The sequence below is a fragment of the Scyliorhinus canicula genome, chromosome 27 (genome assembly GCF_902713615.1).
Source record: "Scyliorhinus canicula chromosome 27, sScyCan1.1, whole genome shotgun sequence".
Classification (NCBI taxonomy): Eukaryota; Metazoa; Chordata; class Chondrichthyes; order Carcharhiniformes; family Scyliorhinidae; genus Scyliorhinus; species Scyliorhinus canicula.
Window position 1 is genome coordinate 4,515,143 of NC_052172.1, and position 23,609 is coordinate 4,538,751.

General features: G+C 44.4%; 1 protein-coding gene across 1 annotated transcript in view; it reads left to right on the plus strand.

Annotated features, from left to right (window-relative positions):
• Nucleotides 1–7,650, plus strand: part of LOC119957776 (ras-related protein ORAB-1-like) — a 34,616-nt gene extending 26,966 nt beyond the window's left edge. Inside the window, exons 4-6 of the mRNA XM_038785859.1 lie at nt 858–953; nt 1,668–1,799; nt 4,056–7,650. Coding sequence (XP_038641787.1) covers nt 858–953; nt 1,668–1,799; nt 4,056–4,256 — 429 coding nt within the window. The 3' untranslated portion in view covers nt 4,257–7,650. The remainder of the gene's footprint in view (nt 1–857; nt 954–1,667; nt 1,800–4,055) is intronic.
• The last annotated feature ends 15,959 nt before the right edge of the window (nt 7,651–23,609 follow it).

The following is a 23,609-nucleotide window of genomic DNA, read 5'->3' on the forward strand; positions in this document are numbered from 1 at the left end:
TTACGAGGAAAGGTTGAGGGTGCTAGGCCTTTTCTCATTAGAACGGAGAAGAATGAGGGGCGACTTGACAGAGGTTTATAAGATGATCAGGTGAATAGATAGAGTAGACAGTCAGACTTTTTTTCCCCGGGTGGAACAAACCATTACAAGGGAACATAAATTTAAGGTGAATGGTGGAAGATATAGGGGGGATGTCAGAGGTAGGTTCTTTACCCAGAGAGTAGTGGGGGCATGGAATGCACTGCCTGTGGAAGTAGTTGAGTCGGAAACATTAGGGACCTTCAAGCGGCTATTGGATAGGTCCATGGATTACGGTAGAAAAGATTTGTTCTTCAGGGCAGCGCGTTAGCATTGTGGATAGCACAGTTGCTTCACAGCTCCAGGGTCCCAGGCTCGATTCTGGCTTGGGTTGCTGTCTGTGTGGAGTCTGCACGTTCTCCCCATGTCTGCGTGGATTTCCTCCGGGTGCTTTGGTTTCCTCCCAGTCCAAAGATGTGCAGGTTAGGTGGATTGGCCATGATAAATTGCCCTTGGTGTCCAAAATTGCCCTTAGTGTTGGGTGGGGTTACTGGGTTATGGGGATAGGGTGGAGGTGTTGACCTTGGGTAGGGTGCTCCTTTCCAAGAGCCGGTGCAGACTCGATGGGCTGAATGGCCTCCACTGTAAATTCTATGAATAATCTAGGACAAAGGTTCAGCACAACATCGTGGGCCGAAGGGCCTGTTCTGTGCTGATGTACTGAAATCATTTTTCCCATGGCCGCCTGTTCAATTCACAGTGCTGTCCATCTGGTTTTAGTTTGGGAGGTTGTGTAGCTGCAGCATTGATGTTTTAACGTGTGCTGTCTCTCTTCCCAGTGGGATACAGCAGGACAGGAGCGATTCCGGACCATCACTTCCAGTTACTACAGAGGAGCGCACGGGATTATTATTGTGTATGACGTTACAGATCAGGTAGGGTTGGCATTGTGGCCTGCATTTTGGGGGGTGGGGGTGAAAGTGTAATATAAATGGTTGCTTATCTGGCAAAAGGGAGGTAAGATAATGTAGTCGTATCCAATTTTGGTTTCAGTAGGAGACTGGCTGTCATGCCAGTGTTGGTTTTTATGCTCCACTTGAACTTTTATTCTCTTCTCTCCACAATTGGCATTGCCCTCTTTTCCTTCTGTATGTTTTTGTCTTTAAATAAATCCGTGCTGGACGAGTTTCCCATGATTTCTCTGTAATGAGATCTCTGTACAGTTATGCTCTTGCTCCACATGTTTCTACATAGAAAATAGAAGCAGGAGGAAGCCTGCTCTGCCATTCATTATAATCATGGCTGATCATCCAAGTTCAATACCCTGATCCTGCCCCCACCCCCTAATATCCCTAGAACCCTTTAGCCCAAGAGCTCTATCTAATTCCTTCTTGAAATAGAGCACATACTTATTCCCAAGGCCTCCTATCTGGCAGCCCCTTGGCTTCTCCTTTTCAAAGAGAAATGAAGTTTTGTAATTTGTGAATCTACTGGTCTGGTGAGTGCTGAGATTGAGGCTAATGCCAACATTGCCTTCTGATAAAACCATCTGGATACAACCTGCTAGCATCCTGACTGTTAACAAGCTGCTTGCACTCCAGTTACTGTTGTGATTAATGCATCTTAAGCAATTTGCTCTCTCTTTACAGGATTCCTTCACTAATGTTAAGCAGTGGCTGGAGGAAATAGCTCGCTATGCCAGTGACAATGTGAACAAATTACTAGTAGGAAACAAATGTGACTTGACTACTAAGAAGGTAGTGGATTATACTACAGCCAAGGTAAAAAAACACACTCTTGCGTGCTGACTGGTTTGATCACTTGGTACTAGTTTGAAATTCTTGGGGTGTGGGCAGCATGGCTGGGCCAGATTTATTGCCCCTCAACTGAGGTTTGCTCCTTCAGAGGGCATTGCTGTGGGTCTGGAGTCGCGTGTCGGCCAGACCGAGTAAGGACGGCAGATTACCTTCCCTAAAGGGGACATCAGTGAACCAGATGGATTTTTCCAAGAATGGTCTTCATGGCCATCATTGGACTTGAAACTTCACCATCTGTTGTGGTGGGATTTGAACATTCCCTGGGTCTTGGGATTTCCAGTCCTGTGAGTACCACGAGTCTCCTCCTCCTGTTCAAGGAGTTGCTTTTGATTACTTGGGAGTTTGAAACAGTCTTTGAACCATGGAGTAGATTTTGTTACTAGACTTTATTTTTGTATACAATCCCAAGAGTGTGGTACTCCCATTTAGTACCCAAGTCTCTTTTCCCCCCCCAATTTAAGGAGCAATTTTTAGTGTGGCCAATCCATCTACACTGCGCATCTTTGGGTTATGGTGGATGAGACCCACGTGGACACGGGGGAGAATGTGCAAACTCGACACACGGGTCGGGATTGAACCCGGATCCTCAGCACTGGGTGCAGCATAATTCGGGATGTCTGATTCTTTGTACAAGTTTTTTCGGCACTGGTGATGGGGAGTAACTCAACATCCATTCAGGCACAAATGTTTCATGCTGCACAGGAAGCCCTGATCACTTCAGGACATCCAGATTTCTCTTCACCTTGAGATTTATGAATAGGGAGAAACATGAAATGGAAATTTCCAGGGCTGAGCAGTTGTCTCGGTGGTGTATTAACATTGGGAATTGTGCTTCCTGATTTAAGGCAATAAATATTCACTTGTCCAAAGATTGCTGGCTAAGGGATGGCAAAAAAATGTGCGAGAGTAGGTTGCCTCACATCTGCCTTGTATTCGACTTGTAAAATAATTTGGAACCGAATCAAGTAAAATCTAATTGCAAAATCTAATTGCAAGATACAGGTGGGATTTGGGAAGTTGATGCTTTCCTCTTGGGTTGACCAGCAAAGAACTCCATTCGAATCACTAGACCCTGTTGTTGGAAGGCAACAATTGGTTTAATTGACTACCCCTCAAGTTAAATATTCTGATTATTGAATTTGACAACTTTTTAAACCCCAAGTCCTGAGGCCAACAATCATTTCTCCCATTGAGATTAAACTCCATATCAAATCTTTGAAATTTATGGTTAGTGGAGTTCAGCTTTGCTGTTCTCGGTAAGCATCTTGTGGAGCTCCAGCTAATGTAATGTGTCGAAGAAGCTTGCTCTATTCTGGTGTCTATGTATGGTCCTTTTTCTGGTATCTCAACAGAGAAAGGAATTTGTTCTTTAACTAGAGGAAACCAGGAAGTATAAATTAATGTGCATTTTTAAAGCAAAATCCAGTGACAAAGTGTAATCTCTCAAACTTCTGAAAATGATACTCCTCAACTTTATAAATGTCACGGCCAGAGGTTTCTTTTGTCAGTTTGCTGATTTGCATAGAATCCTTTGTAGAGAAGGCCATTGAGCCTGCACTGACCCTCTGAGCACCCTACCAAGGTGCACCTAACCTACACATCTTCGGACACGAGGGGCAATTTGTCACTGCCAGTCCACATAACCTGAACATCTTTGGACTGTGGGAGGAAACCGGACCACCCGGAGGAAGCTCGCGCAGACACTGGGAGAATGTGAAAACTCCACTAAAACAGTGACCCAAGCTGGGAATTGAACCTGGAGCTGTGAGGCAGCAGTGCTAACCACTGCTCTTGAATGCAATAAGCCTAGCTGATAAAGGTTAAGGAGTCTAATAAGGGGCATCTTGGTGGTGCAGTGGTTAGCACTGCTGCCTCGTGACCCCAAGGTCTCTGGTTTGATCCTGGGTCACTGTCCGTGTGGAGTTTGCACATTCTACCTGTGTCTATGTAGGTCTCACTCCCACAACCCAAAGAGGTGCAGGGCAGGTGGCTTGGCCACAATAAATATTCACAACTAAAATGCTGAATTCCAATTCCTGGTTGCTGCACATAATTTCAGGTTAGATGGAGTTTTTGATCTGTTTGATAGGACCTGACTGCGCAAGAGCTCTGTCTTGTTATCGAGTAACAAGCACTGTAGATTTTGGACCATGCTCGATTTGTAATAAATTCTGGGATTGGGACATTCAACTAATGCTCTTGTTACCTGTGCTTTAATAGGAGTATGCCGACTCTCTCCAAATTCCATTCTTGGAAACCAGTGCAAAGAATGCGACTAACGTTGAACAGGCATTTGTGACGATGGCTGCTGAGATCAAGAACCGCATGGGCACCGGCCCGACACACAATGATGAAAAATCCAATGTCCGAATCCAGAGCACTCCACTGAAGCAAGGCAGCGGTGGAGGTGGCTGCTGCTAAGGGTATCAGTCTAGAAGAGACAGATCTGTTCCTGTTGCACAGTACACTTCAACATCTACAGCATTCGCCTCCTGACCAGTAATGGTTTTAACATAATGGCCTGTTTTTTTGATTTTTGTGACAATTTTTTTTGGCAGACCCTCCTTCTTCTGCCCCAAATGGACTTGAGACCAATTGGAAACTCCAGGAAAAATTGTCTTTATGCGGTTAACTTTTTGTCTGAAAAGATCTTGTGTACTGTTTGAACCACTTGGATTGTAAGATATTTTGTAATGGTCAATTTCTTATCATTTGCCCCCCTCTTCCACAATGAGTTTTTGTATTGCATCTTGCATCCGGGTCAAAACGAATTAGTATCTGACAGCCGGGTTTGAGTTTCAGATACACTGGCAATGCAGTCATTCAGCGCTTGGAAATGGTAGAGTTGTGGAATTAGATGAAGGACGTCAAAACTTGCAACATCCCTCTGGAAGTTCCGGTAGCTCTCCTTTTTGTAACTTTCTTATGGAAACTGAAATTTTCCCTGTTTGCTCTGCTTATTGAGCCTCCAATACTGCTTCTCCCCCTCCCCCCCCCTAACCCCGCAATCAAATGTTGAGACCCCACATTGTAACAGACTGAATGGCCAGAAAGTGCATACTGGGCCAAACAGACCTTAAAATTGAGTGCTTGTCAGAGTTATTGAGCTTCTCTAGCTCCCATTTGGATGTCCAGTACATGCAGTCTTCCCACTATTCCCCTGATGTCAAATCAACACAACAGGGCTGGTGCCCACTTTGCAGGGTTTTGAAGTGAGATGTTAAACCTTAAAAAAAAACTCTCCTAAAAATGATTTCACCATTCATTGCTTATCCAAGATCCATTCTAAAGCTAATCTGGGCTGTGGGAGCTTGGAGACGAGTACAATTGACCGCAATGAGTACATTCAGTGCCGGCAAACAGACTGCATTGGCAAATGGATGATGTGCTGCTTAAATGAGTTGTACTTGCATGGGCTGGATGTGATCTAACTGCACAATATGTGAAGATGGCCAGTATTTAAGAGGATGAATGGATATCTCGTGCTGCTTTTGCTTGATTGCTGTAGGCTGGGGAAACTGGTTTTGATTTTTTTTTTTGAAGGCCTTCAGTGGGTAGAACCCAAGTGGTTTGGGAAGATTTATAGTGTAACTTGCTTCAGCCACTGGATTCTGAAAGTGGATGAATTGACCCAGCTTGTCCTGATTTACTATTTTATTTGTAAACCTGCATGAAAGCCCATGGTGCATGTGTAAATTGTTTGTCCATTTCTGTCCATTTTGATGAGCCCAAATATGATCGGTGCTGGCAAACACTTTTTTTCTAAACTGCATAATTGATGACTATCCTTTTCTAATGGGGCAGTGTTTCCTCCCCTCTCTAACATTAGGTCAGTAATTGTGGGTTGAAATGACTGCGCTCCAGCGATCCGAATTCCTGTTGGAAGGGATTACCGAACTTGGAGGGCTATTTTCTTTGAACACTGGGTATTGAGCTGGCTACTGTGTGCAAACATTCTCATGCAAATCACTGGTTTAAAAATCGTAATGCATGCAAAAAAACCTGGTTCATTTGCATGAGTATGGTCTGCGGTTGCAAAGGTCTGAGATGGGAAGTCCATTTTTTTTACACCTACATGTATTTCACTCACTCCCAATGACGTTACTCTTGATGTCACTTACTAGTATAATTTTCTGATCCTTTGTTTCTTCAGTAAGCATTCTGTTTAAAGCCCCCCTCTCGCATGCAGTTTGCACCTAGAACTGAGCCTCCACCCTAACCAGGGTGTTAGTTTGATCTGAGATTCTGGAACTCTTCCAATGGGACAAGTGCACAGGACTCCTTCCAGGTTATTAGTGAGGTTTGAGTTGGGTATGTAAACAAACACTTTTTGTATATTTAGTTTGAAATCATTGGGATGTGGCTTTGCCACTGACCACATCACTAAATGTCTCGCTCACATGTTCTGTAATTGTCTTTAAAACCACTTTTAGAAACTACACTTTATGCACATTGTTTCTGGAGTGCATCTTATGAATTACGTTTATTAGCAAATTGCAGTTCCAGTGGGTTTTTTACTCTTGTGACGGCACAGACCCTTTACTCTTGTCTATTAAAAAGAAGTGAAAGAACACTTTTTTTTGGGATTTGCATGCGGTCCTGATCACATTGCACAAAAATTAGCTAAAGTTAGCAGCAACAAATGGCCACATGTTACAGGAGGCTCTTCTTTCTTGCCCTTGTTGGTTTTTGACCCTTGCTTTCACTGCATTGAATAAATACCTATTTAATCCTAAATGCAACTATTAAATTTACTGCACTCTTAAATGCTTTTTTTACTGGACAGATGTTTGATCTGTTCCTGTTGTTCTGCACTACCACATGCATTTGAGATGCTGTAATCTGAAACAGGCTTTTTTTTTTTTTAAAAGAGACCAGTATTAGGAATGATTCCAAGGTAGAATATTATCCAGTCCTGGGTTGACTGATACTGGTAGTCCTTGTATTACATTTTTCTGTCTGCCAATCTTTTCCAGAGCACCTTAAAATTCTAACGCTATCAATATATGGACATGGCATCCTCTTCAGACAGGGCGTCATCTTCTAAAACTGAGGGTGCATTAAGTGCAAGTTTAAGAAAGCAAAGTGATGTTGGCCTCAACAGCGATGGGGAACTTTAACATCATTGGCCTCTTGAACCTCATTAGCCTCTTATCTGATTTGTGATCAGCATTGAACTGGGAAATAGTGTAAATTAGTATCTAGGGGACCAAATATCTAGTATTAAACACATGCACTGAATTTTAAAAAAATCCCTACAAATGCTCTGGAAAACTTAATAAAACCTGATCGTACGGTCTCTGTTGTACTGATTTTGCTGTGTTGTTGGTGGCTAAATAATATCTGTTCTGATCCCCACTTTAACCTGGAGGGGAAAAATGCATAACCAAAATAAGTTACCAAAGCATTAATATACAATAGAATTCCAGTAGTTGACTAGTGATGGGTTATTCTGGTTGGTTCAGAATAGCCCCCAAACCAGTTGCTAGTAGTGAACTTCAAGGGCAAGAGCATGAACTTCAGGAAACTTTCCCTTCCAGCAGTTGTAGATTTCTTTGATGGCTGAAATCATAAAACAGTTGAATATGTCAGAGCTGCAGGTGGGTTAGCAATTGGCCTGCTTTTGTGGACTTTTATCTGTTTCCCCCCCCCCCCCCATTTTTTTCCCACTACCCAAAGTGGTACCAGTCTGTTGTACTTGGTAATCTGTAAATGACTTAATTCTGAAATGGAGTAAGATGGAAACCACCTTTCTTGGATTTCTTGTTGATGTGGCTGTCTGGAGATCAAAAATAAAGTCAACTTCCCTCCTCGACTTTGCAACAACTTCCTTGGGTTATTTAATCTTGTATATTCACCTGTTTTTTTTGTACCTGTGGTGGCCTTGGACAGAAAACGACAAATGGCAGTATTGACCCACAGCTTGGTGTGAATTCACTGCTGCTGGGCTCTTTTGCCTTGTTACATGTTCTGATCATTTAGAAATTTTGGGGGCAGGCTGATCATCTATCTCGGCACAATTTCCTGCACATGGACATGGTATCCCCTTTTAAAACCGAGGGTGCATTCAGCACTGCTGCACGTCGTTTTTTTTAATATCTGGAATTCACAGAAGTGTAGAGGTGCAGTGGAGTATGTTCAAGGCGGTCAAAGAATTTCTAGATTCACCACCCTCTTGAAAATTCCATCCTTGTGTCGGTCCTACCTGATTTGAGACTCTTCTCTGGTTATAGGCCCCTTCAGCCAAGGGACACTTGTCCTGCATTTCACCCTGCCCTGTCGAGCCCTGAGCTTCAATTCTTGATGCCAGCTTTATTTTAGTCCCTGTCCCACTCATTTGACTGGAATGATACCAGTAGGTACATTCTTAATGCAAGCATTACCCGGCACCCAGATTTTATTTCCGAACTAGGGCATTGGTTTAAACCTTTCATCAGGAAATTGGAAACTTCAGTATCCAGAGTACAGGTGGAAAAAAAAGGTAAATTTTGGAATAGAAAATAAGTGAACTTAAAATACAACTGATGGCAAGATAAGTGGTGATGCAGCTGTAGCATGAACTGGTGGTGACAGTGGGCCGCAGGGAATCCATCTGCAGTTAGTGCAGCTCTAGGAACTTCAGATGAAAATTGAGCTGAAGTCCAAGCCGCAGACAGCACAATGCATCTGGGAAATGTGGGTGTGGCGGAGGGAGGAGGAGAAGAGCAGTTGGGGAAGAGGAGTTGTGTACCCAGATTTGGCCTGTGGTCAGGGATGGGAGGGTGAGTGAGGCAGACCTGTAATGCCGAGGGTCGCACTGGAGAAACCTCAGCCGTTGCACTTCTCCCAACAGGTTTGGGGTTCTTGGACACAGGCAGGGACTACTAGCTGAATGAGCAAACAGAGAATGTAAATTGTAGGGATGATGCCAGATAGGGTAGTTGGTTGCTGTTCTGTGCTGCCAATAGCATCACTGACTTCAGGGCTTGTGCGGGAACGTTATAGGCTGGAGAGTGGGAGGGGAAGGATCCAGTTACTGTGGTGACAGGAGTACCAATGACTAGTAGAACTAAACTTTGTTGTGAGCAACTAGGAGCTGAATTTGAAGAAAAATCAGATCTGCAAAGTTAGTCATCTCTAGTACCAGAGTTGTGAATTGGCATAAGTAAATAAAACCAGATTAAGGATCACGGGCCCCTAACCGCTGTAGTTCTGCTGTTGCATGTAGGCCAGACCAGGTAGTAATGGCAGATTTCTCTCACTAAAGGGCATTTCAGCTCCCAAGTTATCAATTGAATTTAAATTCCTCCATCTCCTATAATTGTGGGTGACAAATCAAATTGGCAAAGGCAGAGTTAGGACCATTTCGGATGTGAAAAACAACCAGGGTAGGGTAGTGGGCTATTAGATTTGATGTTGGGATTAATTGATCTGATATAGAATCACCAATAAGGAACTTGGGTGTGACATGTAGGAGCAGGCCACTTGGCTCCCCTCAAGATGGCTATGCCATTCAATTCAAGTCCTTGCTTGTACGTAACTGCTCTGTGGTGGCATACCCACTGATGTTGGACTGTGGAAACTCTGGAGGGATGTCAACCGTTGTCTATCGAAACTTCCACCCTATTTTTCCTGTTCCTTCCATTCCTCCCATTGGTTACATCCCGTACACCATTTCTAAATCCAGTTTTTCATTATAGTGCTCTGAGCCACCCACAAACTTGGGTCTACTGTTTAACCAATTCAAAAGTTTAACAAACACATAAAATTGCACTGGTGGTAATGTTTCCTGGGTTATAGCAAAGTAAAAACCGGAGCACTGGCAGCATAAAACCCCAGGCCATTCAGCGTTGTTCCTGATACTCTTCCACCGTTTCCTTATCCTCGCCCTATGATTCTCTGTACCTAGTCGTCCTTCAACGCCATCTGCTTCAGTTGCTCCATTGTAGCGAGTTCCATGTTTAGAGGTGTTTTTTTTAATGGCAAGGTTAAAATTGCAAGTGAAATATAGATGCCGTGTAAATTGCTTTCGCAGGTGGCCTGTGAGCTGTTATTTGAATTCCACTCGCGATATGATCACATGCCAAGTTCTTTATGCTGTTTATACTTTACCAAATGGCTAATACCCTCCAATTATAAACTCCAGTGATTTAGTCTGTGAATACTGAGACTTCAGAGAGTTGGCAGTTCTTTTGCACAGTGGTGGTAGCTGTAAAACCTTTTTGTCAACTATACTGTATGCATTGGACATATGCAGATGTCCTTCCCTGTAACCAATCAAAGTATTATTTGACTTCTACAACTAATATGCTGTCTCCAACCTCAGCAGTGTTAACCCACAACACCTGGATGCAGGATTGGCATGCATACCACACAAGGCCCTGAACTTGTGAAAAGCCACGTGGAGACACTCATCCCCTTTATTTCCTCTAAAAGATCACCTAAAACAGCTGTGTGCTCCACAGCAAGCATCAGCCACTATGAACCAGATTCTGAAACTAACAGACACCAAGCAAACTGTTTACCTGAGAACCAACCTCCTACTATTTGACTACAACCTTGGATATACTTTTCAAAAGAGGCAACTGAAATCATCAAATCCATTCAAAGGACCCCACACAGCTAGATTACAATTATCTATCTGTCTGCAAAAGTGCATGAGAATAAATGTGTGGTCATAAATAACAACCTCTATCTTAAACTCTCGAAAGCTTGCTGCTGAAGAACATAATTGGAACACCCAGACCCCAAAGGTAAGAAAAAATACCTCTTTCCATACAAAATCTTTTGATCATGGGCAGTAAGAAGGCATAAACATTGTAGAAAACTACTTTTTAGATATATTATCTGGTTTTATTTCTGACCCTCGAAGGAAGACTAAAGCAAAATAATGTGGATTCTGAAATATCAAAAATACTTAATGCTGGCAGTATCTATTGAGGGAAAAAAAACCCAGAGCTAACGTTTCTGGTATAGTTCTGCTGAGGGAAAGAGTTATGCTGACTTAAGTTGTCGTGCAGGGGCAAGATCATTAAAATTCTCAATTTCTTTCATGAAAGAAAAGTGCAACGAGGTTGACTTGAAAGCAAAGAGGGAAAACAAGTAATAGTCACACGTACTGGGGGCTAGTTTGGTGTTTAAGTATTGTCGATGCAACAATGGGATTTATGTACAAGCTCTAATATCTCACTAAAGCGAGTCCGACCAGTATTAGGAACATAGGAATTAGGAGCAGAAGTAGGTAACTCAGCCCTTCGAGCCTGCTCCGCCATTCAATCAGATCATGGCTGATCTCGTCCTGGTCTCAAATCCACCTCCCTGCCTGTTCCCCATATCCCTTCAACCCGTATATAAAAAAAAAAAATCAGAAATATATCTATCTCCTTTAAAACCATTTAATGATTCTAATTCTACCGCACAGGGGCGTCGTATTCCACAAACTCATCACCCTCTGCGAGAAGCAGTTCCTCATCTGTTTTAAATCTACCTCCTCTCAACCTCTATCCGTGATGTATCTTGTCTTAAGTGGCTGCTACACAGTCCCTTTGAGTTGTGGGAGGGAAGCATAACCTGTTTTTGGAGTATTAAAATCTGCTGATTGATAGAACAGCTAGGTGGAACAGTGGTTAGCACTGTTTGTGCCAGGGTCCCGGGTTCGATTTCCGGCTTGGGTTACTGTCCGTGCGGAGTCTGCACGTTCTCCCGTGTATGTGTGGGTTTCCTCCGCCCGCTCCGGTTTCCTCCCGCAAGTCCAGAAAGACGTGCTTGTTAGGTAATTTGGACATTCTGAATTCTCCCTCTGTGTAACTGAACAGGTGCTGCAGTGTGGTGACTAGGAGATTTTCACAGTAACTTAGTGTTAATGTAAGCCTACTTGTGATAATAAAGATTATTACTGTGAAAATCCCCTAGTCACCACATTACGTGCCTGTTTGGGTACAATAATAAAGATGATTATTCTGGCAGAAAGCTTTTTGAGGACGGCTAGACCAGAATGCTTTTCAAATGGGCTTTTTAAAAATGGAACCAGCAGCTACCACTATTGGTTTTGACTCTGTAACAAGCTGTTGATTAAGTACAACACCTTACTAATCAGCATATCCTATTTGCGCAGTGAGATCAGTTCAGATTGGCTGTATCAAACTTAATTCTACTTGTGGATTAATGCTTGAAAAATTTTAAAAAGCAAGGAAGGTAATAAGCTGAATTTTAATCCCCATTGAAATTCAAACTATTGAATACTCTGTCGCCACATTGAGATGAGTTTACAAAGTGGAAACTAATTTAATTTAGTGCTACTTAATTGACCATACAGGTGTTAAGCTCTGAATTTAAATGCAATACTTCAGGGATAATTGCTGATTATTGCCTAAACCCCATGTAAATTGGCACGGGAGCACGCACACCAAGAGGTGGATTTCATGGGATTCCGGCACTAATTCTGGGCCAGGAATGAGTTGTTCCCAAAACCAGGATGGGATCCCATGTCCTGGTGGAACTCTAAATAGGGAGGTGCCAAAGGCTTTTGACTAGCTTTGGGGGATGGTGATCAAGATGTGCAAGTAAAAATGGAAGCAGCTTAAGTAAACAACAGGATCGAAGAATGTAAGATGTAGGAGCAGAAATATGATCCTCAACTCCACTTTCTGCCTTATCCCCATAAGCCTTGCTGATTAAAAATCTGTCCATCTTGAACATATTTAATGACCCGGCATCGACAGTTCACTGCGGTAAAGAATTCCACAGATTTACCATTCTCAGAAAAAAAATTCCTAATCATCTCGGTCTCAAGTGGACAGCCCTTACTCTAAGATTATGCCCTCTTGTCCTGGACTCTTTCGCAAGAGGAAGCATCCTCTCGACATCTACCCTCCTCGCAAGCCTCCTGAGTTCAGGTCGCCACATTATAGGAAGGATGTGGAAGCATTGGAAAGGGTACAGAGGAGATTTACAAGAATGTTGCCTGGTATGGAGGGAAGATCATGTGAGGAAAGGCTGAGGGACTTGAGGCTGTTTTCGTTAGAGAGAAGAAGGTTAAGAGGTGACTTAATTGAGGCATACAAGATGATCAGAGGATTAGATAGGGTGGACAGTGAGAGCCTTTTTCCTCGGATGGTTATGTCCAGCACGAGGGGACATAGCTTTAAATTGAGAGGAGATAGATATAGGACAGATGTCAGAGGTAGGTTCTTTACTCAGAGAGTAGTAAGGGCGTGGAATGCCCTGCCTGCAACAGTAGTGGACTCGCCAACACTAAACGCATTCAAATGGTCATTGGATAGGCATATGGACGATAAGGGAATAGTGTAGAGGGTCTTTAGAGGGGTTTCACAGGACGGCGCAACATCGTGGGCCGAAGGGCCTGTACTGCGCTGTAATGTTCTATGTAACACTCCAATTACCCGCATGGTAGCTTCTTGAGGAATCCCCCCCCCCCCCCCTTCTCAATTTACATAATAATCGGCCCCTTTAGCCTTCCAACCAATGTGCATAACATCACATTTTCCTACATTATATCCCATCTGCCAAGTTTTTGCCCACCTGTCTTTTACTCTTTGTAGACTTTTTTGTGTCATCCTCACCATTTGGCGTCCCGCTTGGAGACTTGGCAATAGTGCATTAACTTCCCTCATCCAGGTAATTTATATTGTAAATAATTGTGGCCTTGTTGAATTTTGAGGTAAAGGGTGGACAATGGTAATGTGGTAAATGTAATTTATCTCAATTTTCAAAAAGCCTTTGACAAGTTGCCCCACGATAAGGTTATAGAATGTGCAGTCAGGGGGAAAGTGGCAGAATAGATTGCCAGCTGAACTTCAAGACAGAAAGCAGAGAACATAGAGAGATACAGCGCAGAACAGGCCCTTCGGCCCACACTGCTGTGCCAAACTTTTGTCCTAGGTTAATCATAGATTATCATAGAATTTTGGACACTAAAGGGCAATTTATCACGGCCAATCCACCCACCTGCACATCTTTGGACTGTGGGAGGAAACCGGAGCACCCGGAGGAAACCCACTTACACACGGGGAGGATGTGCAAACTCCACACAGACAGTGACCCAAGCCGGAATCGAACCTGGGACCCTGGAGCTGTGAAGCAATTGTGCTATCCACAATGCTACCGTGCTGCCCTTAAGAACAAATTAATCTGCACTCCATTATTCTACCATAATCCATGTACCTATCCAATAGCCGCACGAAGGTCCCTAATGTTTCCCGACTCGACTACTTCCACAGGCAGTGCATTCCATGCCCCCACTACTCTCTGGGTAAAGAACCTACCTCTGACATCCCCCCCCTATATCTTCCACCATTTACCTTTAAATTTATGTCCCCTTGTAATGGTTTGTTCCACCCGGGGGAAATGTCTCCCGACTGTCTATCTATTTCCCTGATCATCTTATAAACTCTTATCAAATCTCCCCTCATCCTTCTCTGTTCTAATGAGAAAAGGCCTCGCACCCTCAACCTTTCCTCGTAAGATCTACTCTCCATTCCAGGCAACATCCTGGTAAATCTCCTTTGCACCTTTTCCAAAGCTTCCACATCCTTCCTAAAATGAGGTGACCAGAACTGCGCACACTACTCCAAATGTAGCCGTACCAAGGTTTTGTACAGCTGCATCATCACCTCACGGCTCTTAAATTCAATATCTCTGCTAATGAACGCTAGCACACCATAGGCCTTCTTCACAGCTCTATCCACTTGAGTGGCAACTTTCAAAGATCTATGAACATGACCCCAAGATCTCTCTGCTCCACGACATTGCCAAGAACCCTACCGTTAACCCTGTATTCCGCATTCATATTTGTCCTTCCAAAATGGACAACCTCCCACTTGTCTAGGTTAAACTCCATCTGCCACTTCTCAGCCCAGCTCTGCATTCTATCTATGTCTCTTTGCAGCCGACAACACCCCTCCTCCCTATCCACAACTCCACCATCTGCAAATTTACTGACCCACCCTTCAACTCCCTTATCCAAGTCATTAATGAAAATCATGAACAGCAGAGGACCCAGAACTGATCCCTGTGGTATGCCACTGGTAACTGGGCTCCAGGCTGAATATTTGCCATCCACCACCACTCTGACTTCTATCGGTTAGCCAGTTCGTTAACCAACTGGCCACATTACCCACTATCCCATGCCTCCTTACTTTCTGCATAAGCCTACCATGGGGAACCTTATCAAATGCCTTAATAAAATCCATGTACACTACATCCACTGCTTTACCTTCATCCACATGCTTGGTCACCTCCTCAAAGAAGTCAATAAGACTTGTAAGGCAAGACCTACCCCATACAAATCCCTGCTGACTATCCCTAATCAAGCAGTGTCTTTCCAGATGCTCAGAGATCCTATCCCTCAGTACCCTTTCCATTACTTTGCCTACCACCGAAGTAAGACTAACTGGCCTGTAATTCCCAGGGTTATCCCTATTCCCTTTTTTGAACAGGGGAACGACATTCGCCACTCTCCAATCCCCTGGTACCACCCCTGTTGACGGTGAGGACGAAAAGATCATTGCCAACGGCTCTGCAATTTCATTTCTTGCTTCCGATAGAATCCTTGGATATATCCCGTCAGGCCCGGGGGACTTGTCTATCCTCAAGTTTTTCAAAACGCCCAACACCTCTTCCTTCCTAACGAGTATCTCCTCAAGGTTACCAGTCTGTTTCACACTGTCCTCCAACAATATGGCCCCTCTCATTTGTAAATACTGAAGAAAAGTACTCGTTTAAGACCTCTCCAATCTCTTCAGACTCGATACACAAAATCTCCCGCTACTGTCCTTGATCGGACCTACCCTCGCTCTAGTCATTCTCATATTTCTCATGTGTAAAAGGCCTTGGGGTTTTCCTTGATCCTACCCCCCAAAGATTTTTCATGCTCTCCTAATCCATTTCTTCAGTTCCCTCCTGGCTATCTTGTAGCCCTCCAGCACCCTGTCTGAACCTTGTTTCCTCAGCCTTACGCAAGTCTCCTTCTTCCTCTTAACAAGACATTCAACCTCTCTTGTCAACCATGGTTCCCTCACTCGACCATCTCTTCCCTGCCTGACAGGGACATGCATATCCAAGACACGCAGTACCTGTTCCTTGAACAAGTTCCACATTTCACTAGTGTCCTTCCCTGACAGCCTATGTTCCCAACTTACGCACTTCAATTCCTGTCTGACAGCATTGTATTTACCCTTCCCCCAATTGTAAACCCTGCCCTGTTGCACGCACCTATCCCTCTCCATTACTAAAGTGAAAGTCACAGAATTGTGGTCATTACCTCCAAAATGCTCCCCCACTAACAAATCTATCACCTGCCCTGGTTCATTACCAAGTACTAAATCTAATATGGCCTCCCTTCTGGTCGGACAATCTACATACCGGGAGTCTCGCTCGCGACCACAGAATGAGAGCAAAGGATAGTTATTCAGGGTGGCAGAGGATGGGAAGTGATGTTCCACAAGGATGAGTGCTGGAACCGCTGCTGTTAACAGTAAAATAATAACATTTCTAAATTTGAATCACCCCAAATTGGAGGGAATAATAGTGAGAATTGCAACATGTTACAGGAGGAATACATTTTCACAATGTGCAAATTACTAGCAAATTAAGTTCAACGCTGATGAATATGAGGTAGAATATTTTGGGGAGGAAGAATAGGGAGGGCATTTAAGCTTTGAAGATGAAAGTCCACGTGGGCGAGAGGAACAAGGGGACCGCGTGAGTACAAATAAACCAATTACAAGGTTGCACCGTGGACCAGTAAGGCCATAATAAAGCACACCAGGCTTTAGTGTTACCAAGGGAATTGAGATAAAAGAGCAGTTATGCTAATCCCGTCTCAAGAATTGCAGTTCTGGTCGCCATTTCATTCCAAAAAAGATGAGTCGTTGGCGAGGGTGCAGAGAAGATTTACAAGGACTTACAGAAACAGGTGGGTTTACACATCAGGAAAAGATCGACAGACTGGTCTCTGTCGCTTGAAAAAAGGCAGCTAAGGGACAACCAAATCAAAGTGTTTCAAATGATGAAAGGTGAACGAGTAGAAAGAATAATTTCCTTTTTAAAAATTGGTTCATGAGATGCGCACTGAGGGCAGCACGGTCGCATTGTGGATAGCACAATCGCTTCACAGTTCCAGGTTCGATTCCGGCTTGGGTCACTGTCTGTGCGGAGTCTGCACGTTCTCCCCGTGTGTGCGAGAGTTTCCTCCGGGTGCTCCGGTTTCCTCCCACAGTCCAACGATGTGCAGGTTAGGTGGATTGGACATGATAAATTGCCCTTAGTGTCCAAAATTGCCCTCAGTGTTGGGTGAGGTTACTGAGTTATGGGGATAGGGTGGAGGTGTTAACCTTGGGTAGGGTGCTCTTTCCAGGAGACGGTGCAGACTCGATGGGCCGAATGGCCTCCTTCACCAGCTGGACCAGAATGGTGAACAGTGGTCAGCACTGCTGCCTCACAGTGCCAGGGACCCAGGTTCAATTCCGGCCTTGGGTGTCCAGATGGTGTTTTTGCTTTCTCCCCGTGTCAGCGTGGGTTTCCTCCGGGTTCTCTGGTTTCCTCCCACAGTCCAAAGATGTGTAGGAAAGATGGGGTTACTGGAATGGGGCGGGGGGGCCTAGGTAGGATTGTCTTTCGGATGGTCAGTGCGGACTCGATGGGCTGAATGGCCTCCTTCGGCACTGTAGTGATTATTTTTTTTTTAAAAGGGGTGTTGAGCTGCCTTCTTGAACCACTGCAGTCCCTGTGGTGTACGTACACCAACAATGCTGTTAGGGAGTTCCAGGATTTTGATCCAGTGACAGTGAAGGGTGTGTGGGTTGGGGGGTGGGGAGAATTGGTGGCATAACTTAGACAGCAACCACACCAGATAGTGACCAAGAAATCCAATAGGTAATTCAGAAGAAACTTTGGTGGAAGAATATGGAACTGGTTACAACAGAGTAGTTGAAATGAATATTAAGGATGGATTAACGTGGAAGCTAGACAAGTGCTTTAGGGGGATAGGAACAGCGGGTTGCGATAGTAGATTTAGATGAGAAAAGATGGGAAGAGAGTCGAGTGGAGCATAAACACCAGCATGGACCACGTGCCTGGTTCTATGCTGTATATTGTTACCAACGTGAGATTTTATTGGATGGTTATGTTTTGGACTTGTCTCTTTTAATTTAAGGTAAAACAGGATGTCCTCGCAAAGGGGGGTGGTGTGAAGTTTTTTTTTTTTTAGATTCTGCCTAGCAAAAGGCCAGGTTATGATAATAATGGGAATAGGTTACCCAGGTCAAAGCTCACCGGATCCCAAAAGCCACATTTCACAGCTGAAAGCAGAGAGACATAGAACATAGAACAGAACAGGCCCTTCGGCCCTCGATGTTGTGCCGAGCCATGATCACCCTACTCAAACCCACGTATCCGCCCTATACCCGTAACCCAGCAACCCCCCCCTTTAACCTTACTTTTTAGGACACCGCGGGCAATTTAGCATGGCCAATCCACCTAACCCGCACATCTTTGGACTTTGGGAGGAAACCGGAGCACCCGGAGGAAACCCACGCACACACGGGGAGGATGTGCAGACTCCACACAGACAGTGACCCAGCCGGGAACCGAACCTGGGACCCTGGAGCTAACCACCATGCTACCGTGCTGCCCAAACAGGTAGCTCTGTTTTAGGCAGAGACTCTCAGGCAGGCTGATCAAAAAACTCTGGACGTGGAGAGGTAAGAAAGCAGCAGCCGTTGCGAGCAGGGGGGGGGGGGGGGTGGGTGCGGTGAAGGTTGGTCTCTGTTACCTACCAGGCAGAATGCTGGTGGAAGCATGTCCTCTGCTCAAAAAAGAGGAACCCGGGGATGAAAGAACACCGGGCATTTAACCCTGGTGAGGCTGGGAGAAGCAATCACTGGATTGGGCTGTACGGCTGGAAGTCAGTTCGGGAATTCTCAAGGGAAAGGACTTTCAATGGTCGCTTGACAGTGTAACTCTCAAAATGGGGTCAAGTGACTTCAGTGGAAGCTGGGAACAACTTTGCACTACTTTCTGTAAAGACTGAAATTCTGCAGTGTGTATTGTAATGCACATACACGGCTTGGGGTTATCAGCGATGTTAAGCTGCTAACAAGGGTTATCTTTTCTGCAATATTAGTTGCCTATTAAGTAATGTTTAGTCGATGTGGGTTTTAGTCTGTTGCAGTTAGTAAAAGTCTTTAAAAAATGAAACCTTGTGTTAAGGTATTTTTTTGAGTCATCGGTTAGCTGAGGTCTGTATAAAAGACAGAGAGACTGCGCACAAAGTAAGCAAGCACTTTCCAGGAGACTCATCCGGAGTGAGACTCGTACAGAGTGGAGGATTGAAATTTGGTAATTTGGTGCAGTGAGGTAATTCGGTGCAGAGTGTGAGGAGGTGCTCTTTAACCCTGGTAAGTGACTGGTAAGTAGTCTCTCTTTTTCTTTTCATTGTCTAATTTACTTATTTTTATTTTGAAATTGTAGTTGTTTAAGTTTACCAAGGGTTTAAGACATGGCAGGAGATCCCAGACCCGTGTCATGCTCCTCGTGTGCGATGTGGGAGCTCAGGGACATGCCCACTGTCCCTGGCTCCTTCACGTGCAAGAAGTGTGTTCAGTTGCAGCTCTTGTTAGACCGCTTGACGGCTCTGGAGCTGCGGATGGACTCACTTTGGAGCATCCGCGATGCTGAGGAGGTCGTGGATAGCACGTTTAGCGAGTTGGTCACACCGCAGGTGAAGGTTACTGAGGGAGATAGAAAATGGGTGACCAAAAGAAAGAGCAAGAGTAGGAAGGCAGTGCAGGTGTCCCCTGCGGTCATCTCCCTGCAAAACAGATATACCGCTTTGGATACTGTTGAGGGAGATGGCTCACCAGGGGAAGGCAGCAGCAGCCAGGTTCATGGCACCGTGGCTGGCTCTGCTGCACAGCAGGGCAGGAAGAAAAATGGCAGGGCTATAGTGATAGGGGACTCGATCGTAAGGGGAATAGACAGGCGGTTCTGTGGACGCAATCGAGACTCCAGGATGGTATGTTGCCTCCCTGTTGCAAGGGTCAAGGATGTCTCGGAGCGGCTGCAGGACATTCTAGGGGGGGAGGGTGAACAGCCAGCTGTCGTGGTGCACATAGGCACCAACGATATAGGTAAAAAACGGGATGAGGTCCTACAAGCGGAATTCAGGGAGTTAGGAGTTAAACTAAAAAGTAGGACCTCAAAGGTAATAATCTCAGGATTGCTACCAGTGCCACGAGCTAGTCAGAGTAGGAATGTCAGGATAGATAGGATGAATGCGTGGCTCGAGAGATGGTGCAAGAGGGAGGGATTCAAATTCCTGGGGCATTGGGACCGGTTCTGGGGGAGGTGGGACCAGTACAAACCGGACGGTCTGCACTTGGGCAGGACTGGAACCGATGTCCTAGGGGGGGTGTTTTCTAGAGCTGTTGGGGAGGGTTTAAACTAATGTGGCAGGGGAACCAATGCTGGAAGTTGGAAGGTAGTAAAACAGGGACAGAAACAAAAGGAAGTAAGGGGAAAAGTGCAAGGCAGAGAAGACATAGTCAGAAATCCATAAGGGCGACAGTACAAGGTACAGTGACTGAGGGGAGCACAGTGAATAGGCCCAGTAATAACAAAAGGAATAAAACTGGAGATGTTAAGATTCAAAACAGAGGTAAAAAAACCAACATAAGTGTACTTTACCTGAATGCTCGTAGTATTCGGAATAAAGTAAATGAGTTGGTGGCACAAATCATCGTGAAGGACTATGATTTAGTGGCCATTACTGAAACATGGTTAAAGGATGGTCACGACTGGGAGTTAAATATCCGAGGGTATCAAACTATTCGGAAGGACAGAGTGGATGGTAAGGGAGGTGGTGTTGCTCTGTTATTTAAGGATGACATCCGGGCAATAGTAAGGGATGACATCGGTGCTATGGAGGATAAGGTTGAATCCATTTGGGTGGAAATCAGGAATAGTAAGGCGAAAAAGTCACTGATAGGAGTAGTCTATCGGCCACCAAATAGTAACGAGATGGTGGGGCAGGCAATAAACAAAGAAATAACTGATGCATGTAGAAATGGTACAGCAGTTATCATGGGGGATTTTAATCTACATGTCGATTGGTTTAACCAGGTCGGTCAAGGCAACCGTGAGGAGGAGTTTATAGAATGTATCCGCGATAGTTTCCTAGAACAGTATGTAATGGAACCTACGAGGGAACAAGCGGTCCTAGATCTTGTCCTGTGTAATGAGACGGGATTGATTCATGATCTCATAGTTAGGGATCCTCTCGGAAGGAGCGATCACAATATGGTGGAATTTAAAATACAGATGGAGGGTGAGAAAGTAAAATCAAATACTAGTGTTTTGTGTTTAAACAAAGGAGATTACAAGGGGATGAGAGAAGAACTAGCTAAGGTAGACTGGGAGCTAAGACTTTATGGTGGAACAGTTGAGGAACAGTGGAGAACCTTCCAAGCGATTTTTCACAGTGCTCAGCAAAGGTTTATACCAACAAAAAGGAAGGACGGAAGAAAGAGGGAAAATCGACCGTGGATATCTAAGGAAATAAGGGAGAGTATCAAATTGAAGGAAAAAGCATATAAAGTGGCAAAGATTGCTGGGAGATTAGAGGACTGGGAAATCTTTAGGGGGCAACAGAAAGCTACTAAAAAAGCTATAAAGAAGAGTAAGGTAGAGTATGAGAGTAAACTTGCTCAGAATATAAAAACAGACAGTAAAAGTTTTTACAAATATATAAGACAAAAAAGAGTGGCTAAGGTAAATATTGGTCCTTTAGAGGATGAGAAGGGAGTTTTAATAATGGGAAATGAGGAAATGGCTGAGGAACTGAACAGGTTTTTTGGGTCGGTCTTCACAGTGGAAGACAAATAACATGCCAGTGACTGATAGAAATGAGGCTATGACAGGTGAGGACCTTGAGACGATTGTTATCACTAAGGAGGGAGTGATGGGCAAGCTAATGGGGCTAAAGGTAGACAAGTCTCCTGGCCCTGATGGAATGCATCCCAGAGTGCTAAAAGAGATGGCTAGGGAAATTGCAGATGCACTAGTGATAATTTACCGAAATTCACTAGACTCTGGGGTGGTCCCGGTGGATTGGAAATTAGCAAACGTGACGCCACTGTTTAAAAAAGGAGGTAGGCAGAAAGCAGGAAATTATAGGCCAGTGAGTTTAACTTCGGTAATAGGGAAGATGCTGGAATCTATCATCAAGGAAGAAATTGCGAGGCATCTGGATAGAAATTGTCCCATTGGGCAGACGCAGCATGGGTTCGTAAAAGGCAGGTCGTGCCTAACTAATTTAGTGGAATTTTTTGAGGACATTACCAGTGCAGTAGATAACGGGGAGCCGATGGATGTGGTATATCTGGATTTCCAGAAAGCCTTTGACAAGGTGCCACACAAGGTTGCTGCATAAGATAAAGATGCATGGCATTAAGGGTAAAGTAGTAGCATGGATAGAGGATTGGTTAATTAATAGAAAGCAAAGAGTTGGGATAAATGGGTGTTTCTCTGGTTGGCAATCAGTAGCTAGTGGTGTCCCTCAGGGATCCGTGTTGGGCCCACAATTGTTCACAATTTACATTGATGATTTGGAGTTGGGGACCAAGGGCAATGTGTCCAAGTTTGCAGATGACACTAAGATGAGTGGTAAAGCGAAAAGTGCAGAGGATACTGGAAGTCTGCAGAGGGATTTGGATAGGTTAAGTGAATGGGCTCGGGTCTGGCAGATGGAATACAATGTTGACAAATGTGAGGTTATCCATTTTGGTAGGAATAACAGCAAACGGGATTATTATTTAAACGATAAAATATTAAAGCATGCCGCTGTTCAGAGAGACTTGGGCGTGCTAGTGCATGAGTCACAGAAGGTTGGTTTACAAGTGCAGCAGGTGATTAGGAAGGCAAATGGAGTTTTGTCCTTCATTGCTAGAGGGATGGAGTTTAAGACTAGGGAGGTTATGCTGCAATTGTATAAGGTGTTAGTGCGGCCACACCTGGAGTATTGTGTTCAGTTTTGGTCTCCTTACTTGAGAAAGGACGTACTGGCGCTGGAGGGCGTGCAGAGGAGATTCACTAGGTTAATCCCAGAGCTGAAGGGGTTGGATTATGAGGAGAGGTTGAGTAGACTGGGACTGTACTCGTTGGAATTTAGAAGGATGAGGGGGGATCTTATAGAAACATTTAAAATTATGAAGGGAATAGATAGGATAGATGCGGGCAGGTTGTTTCCACTGGCGGGTGACAGCAGAACTAGGGGGCATAGCCTCAAAATAAGGGGAAGTAGATTTAGAACTGAGTTTAGGAGGAACTTCTTCACCCAAAGGGTTGTGAATCTATGGAATTCCTTGCCCAGTGAAGCAGTTGAGGCTCCTTCATTACATGTTTTTAAGGTAAAGATAGATAGTTTTTTGAAGAATAAAGGGATTAAGGGTTATGGTGTTCGGGCCGGAAAGTGGAGCTGAGTCCACAAAAGATCAGCCATGATCTCATTGAATGGCGGAGCAGGCTCGAGGGGCCAGATGGCCTACTCCTGCTCCTAGTTCTTATGTTCCTTTAAATTGGTCACTGGTTATTCAAATTTTAAAAAAGTTATCAGTTTGTAAGGATTGTAACAATATCCTATGTAAATTCAATGCCATGACGAGGATTAAAAGGAATGGAGCTGGTTATACATCTAACCGCTTTAGGACTGGAGGTATCTCTCAGTTCATGAACAGGTTAGGAAGTCTTGGTGCATGACCCTGTTGATGACCGGAACTT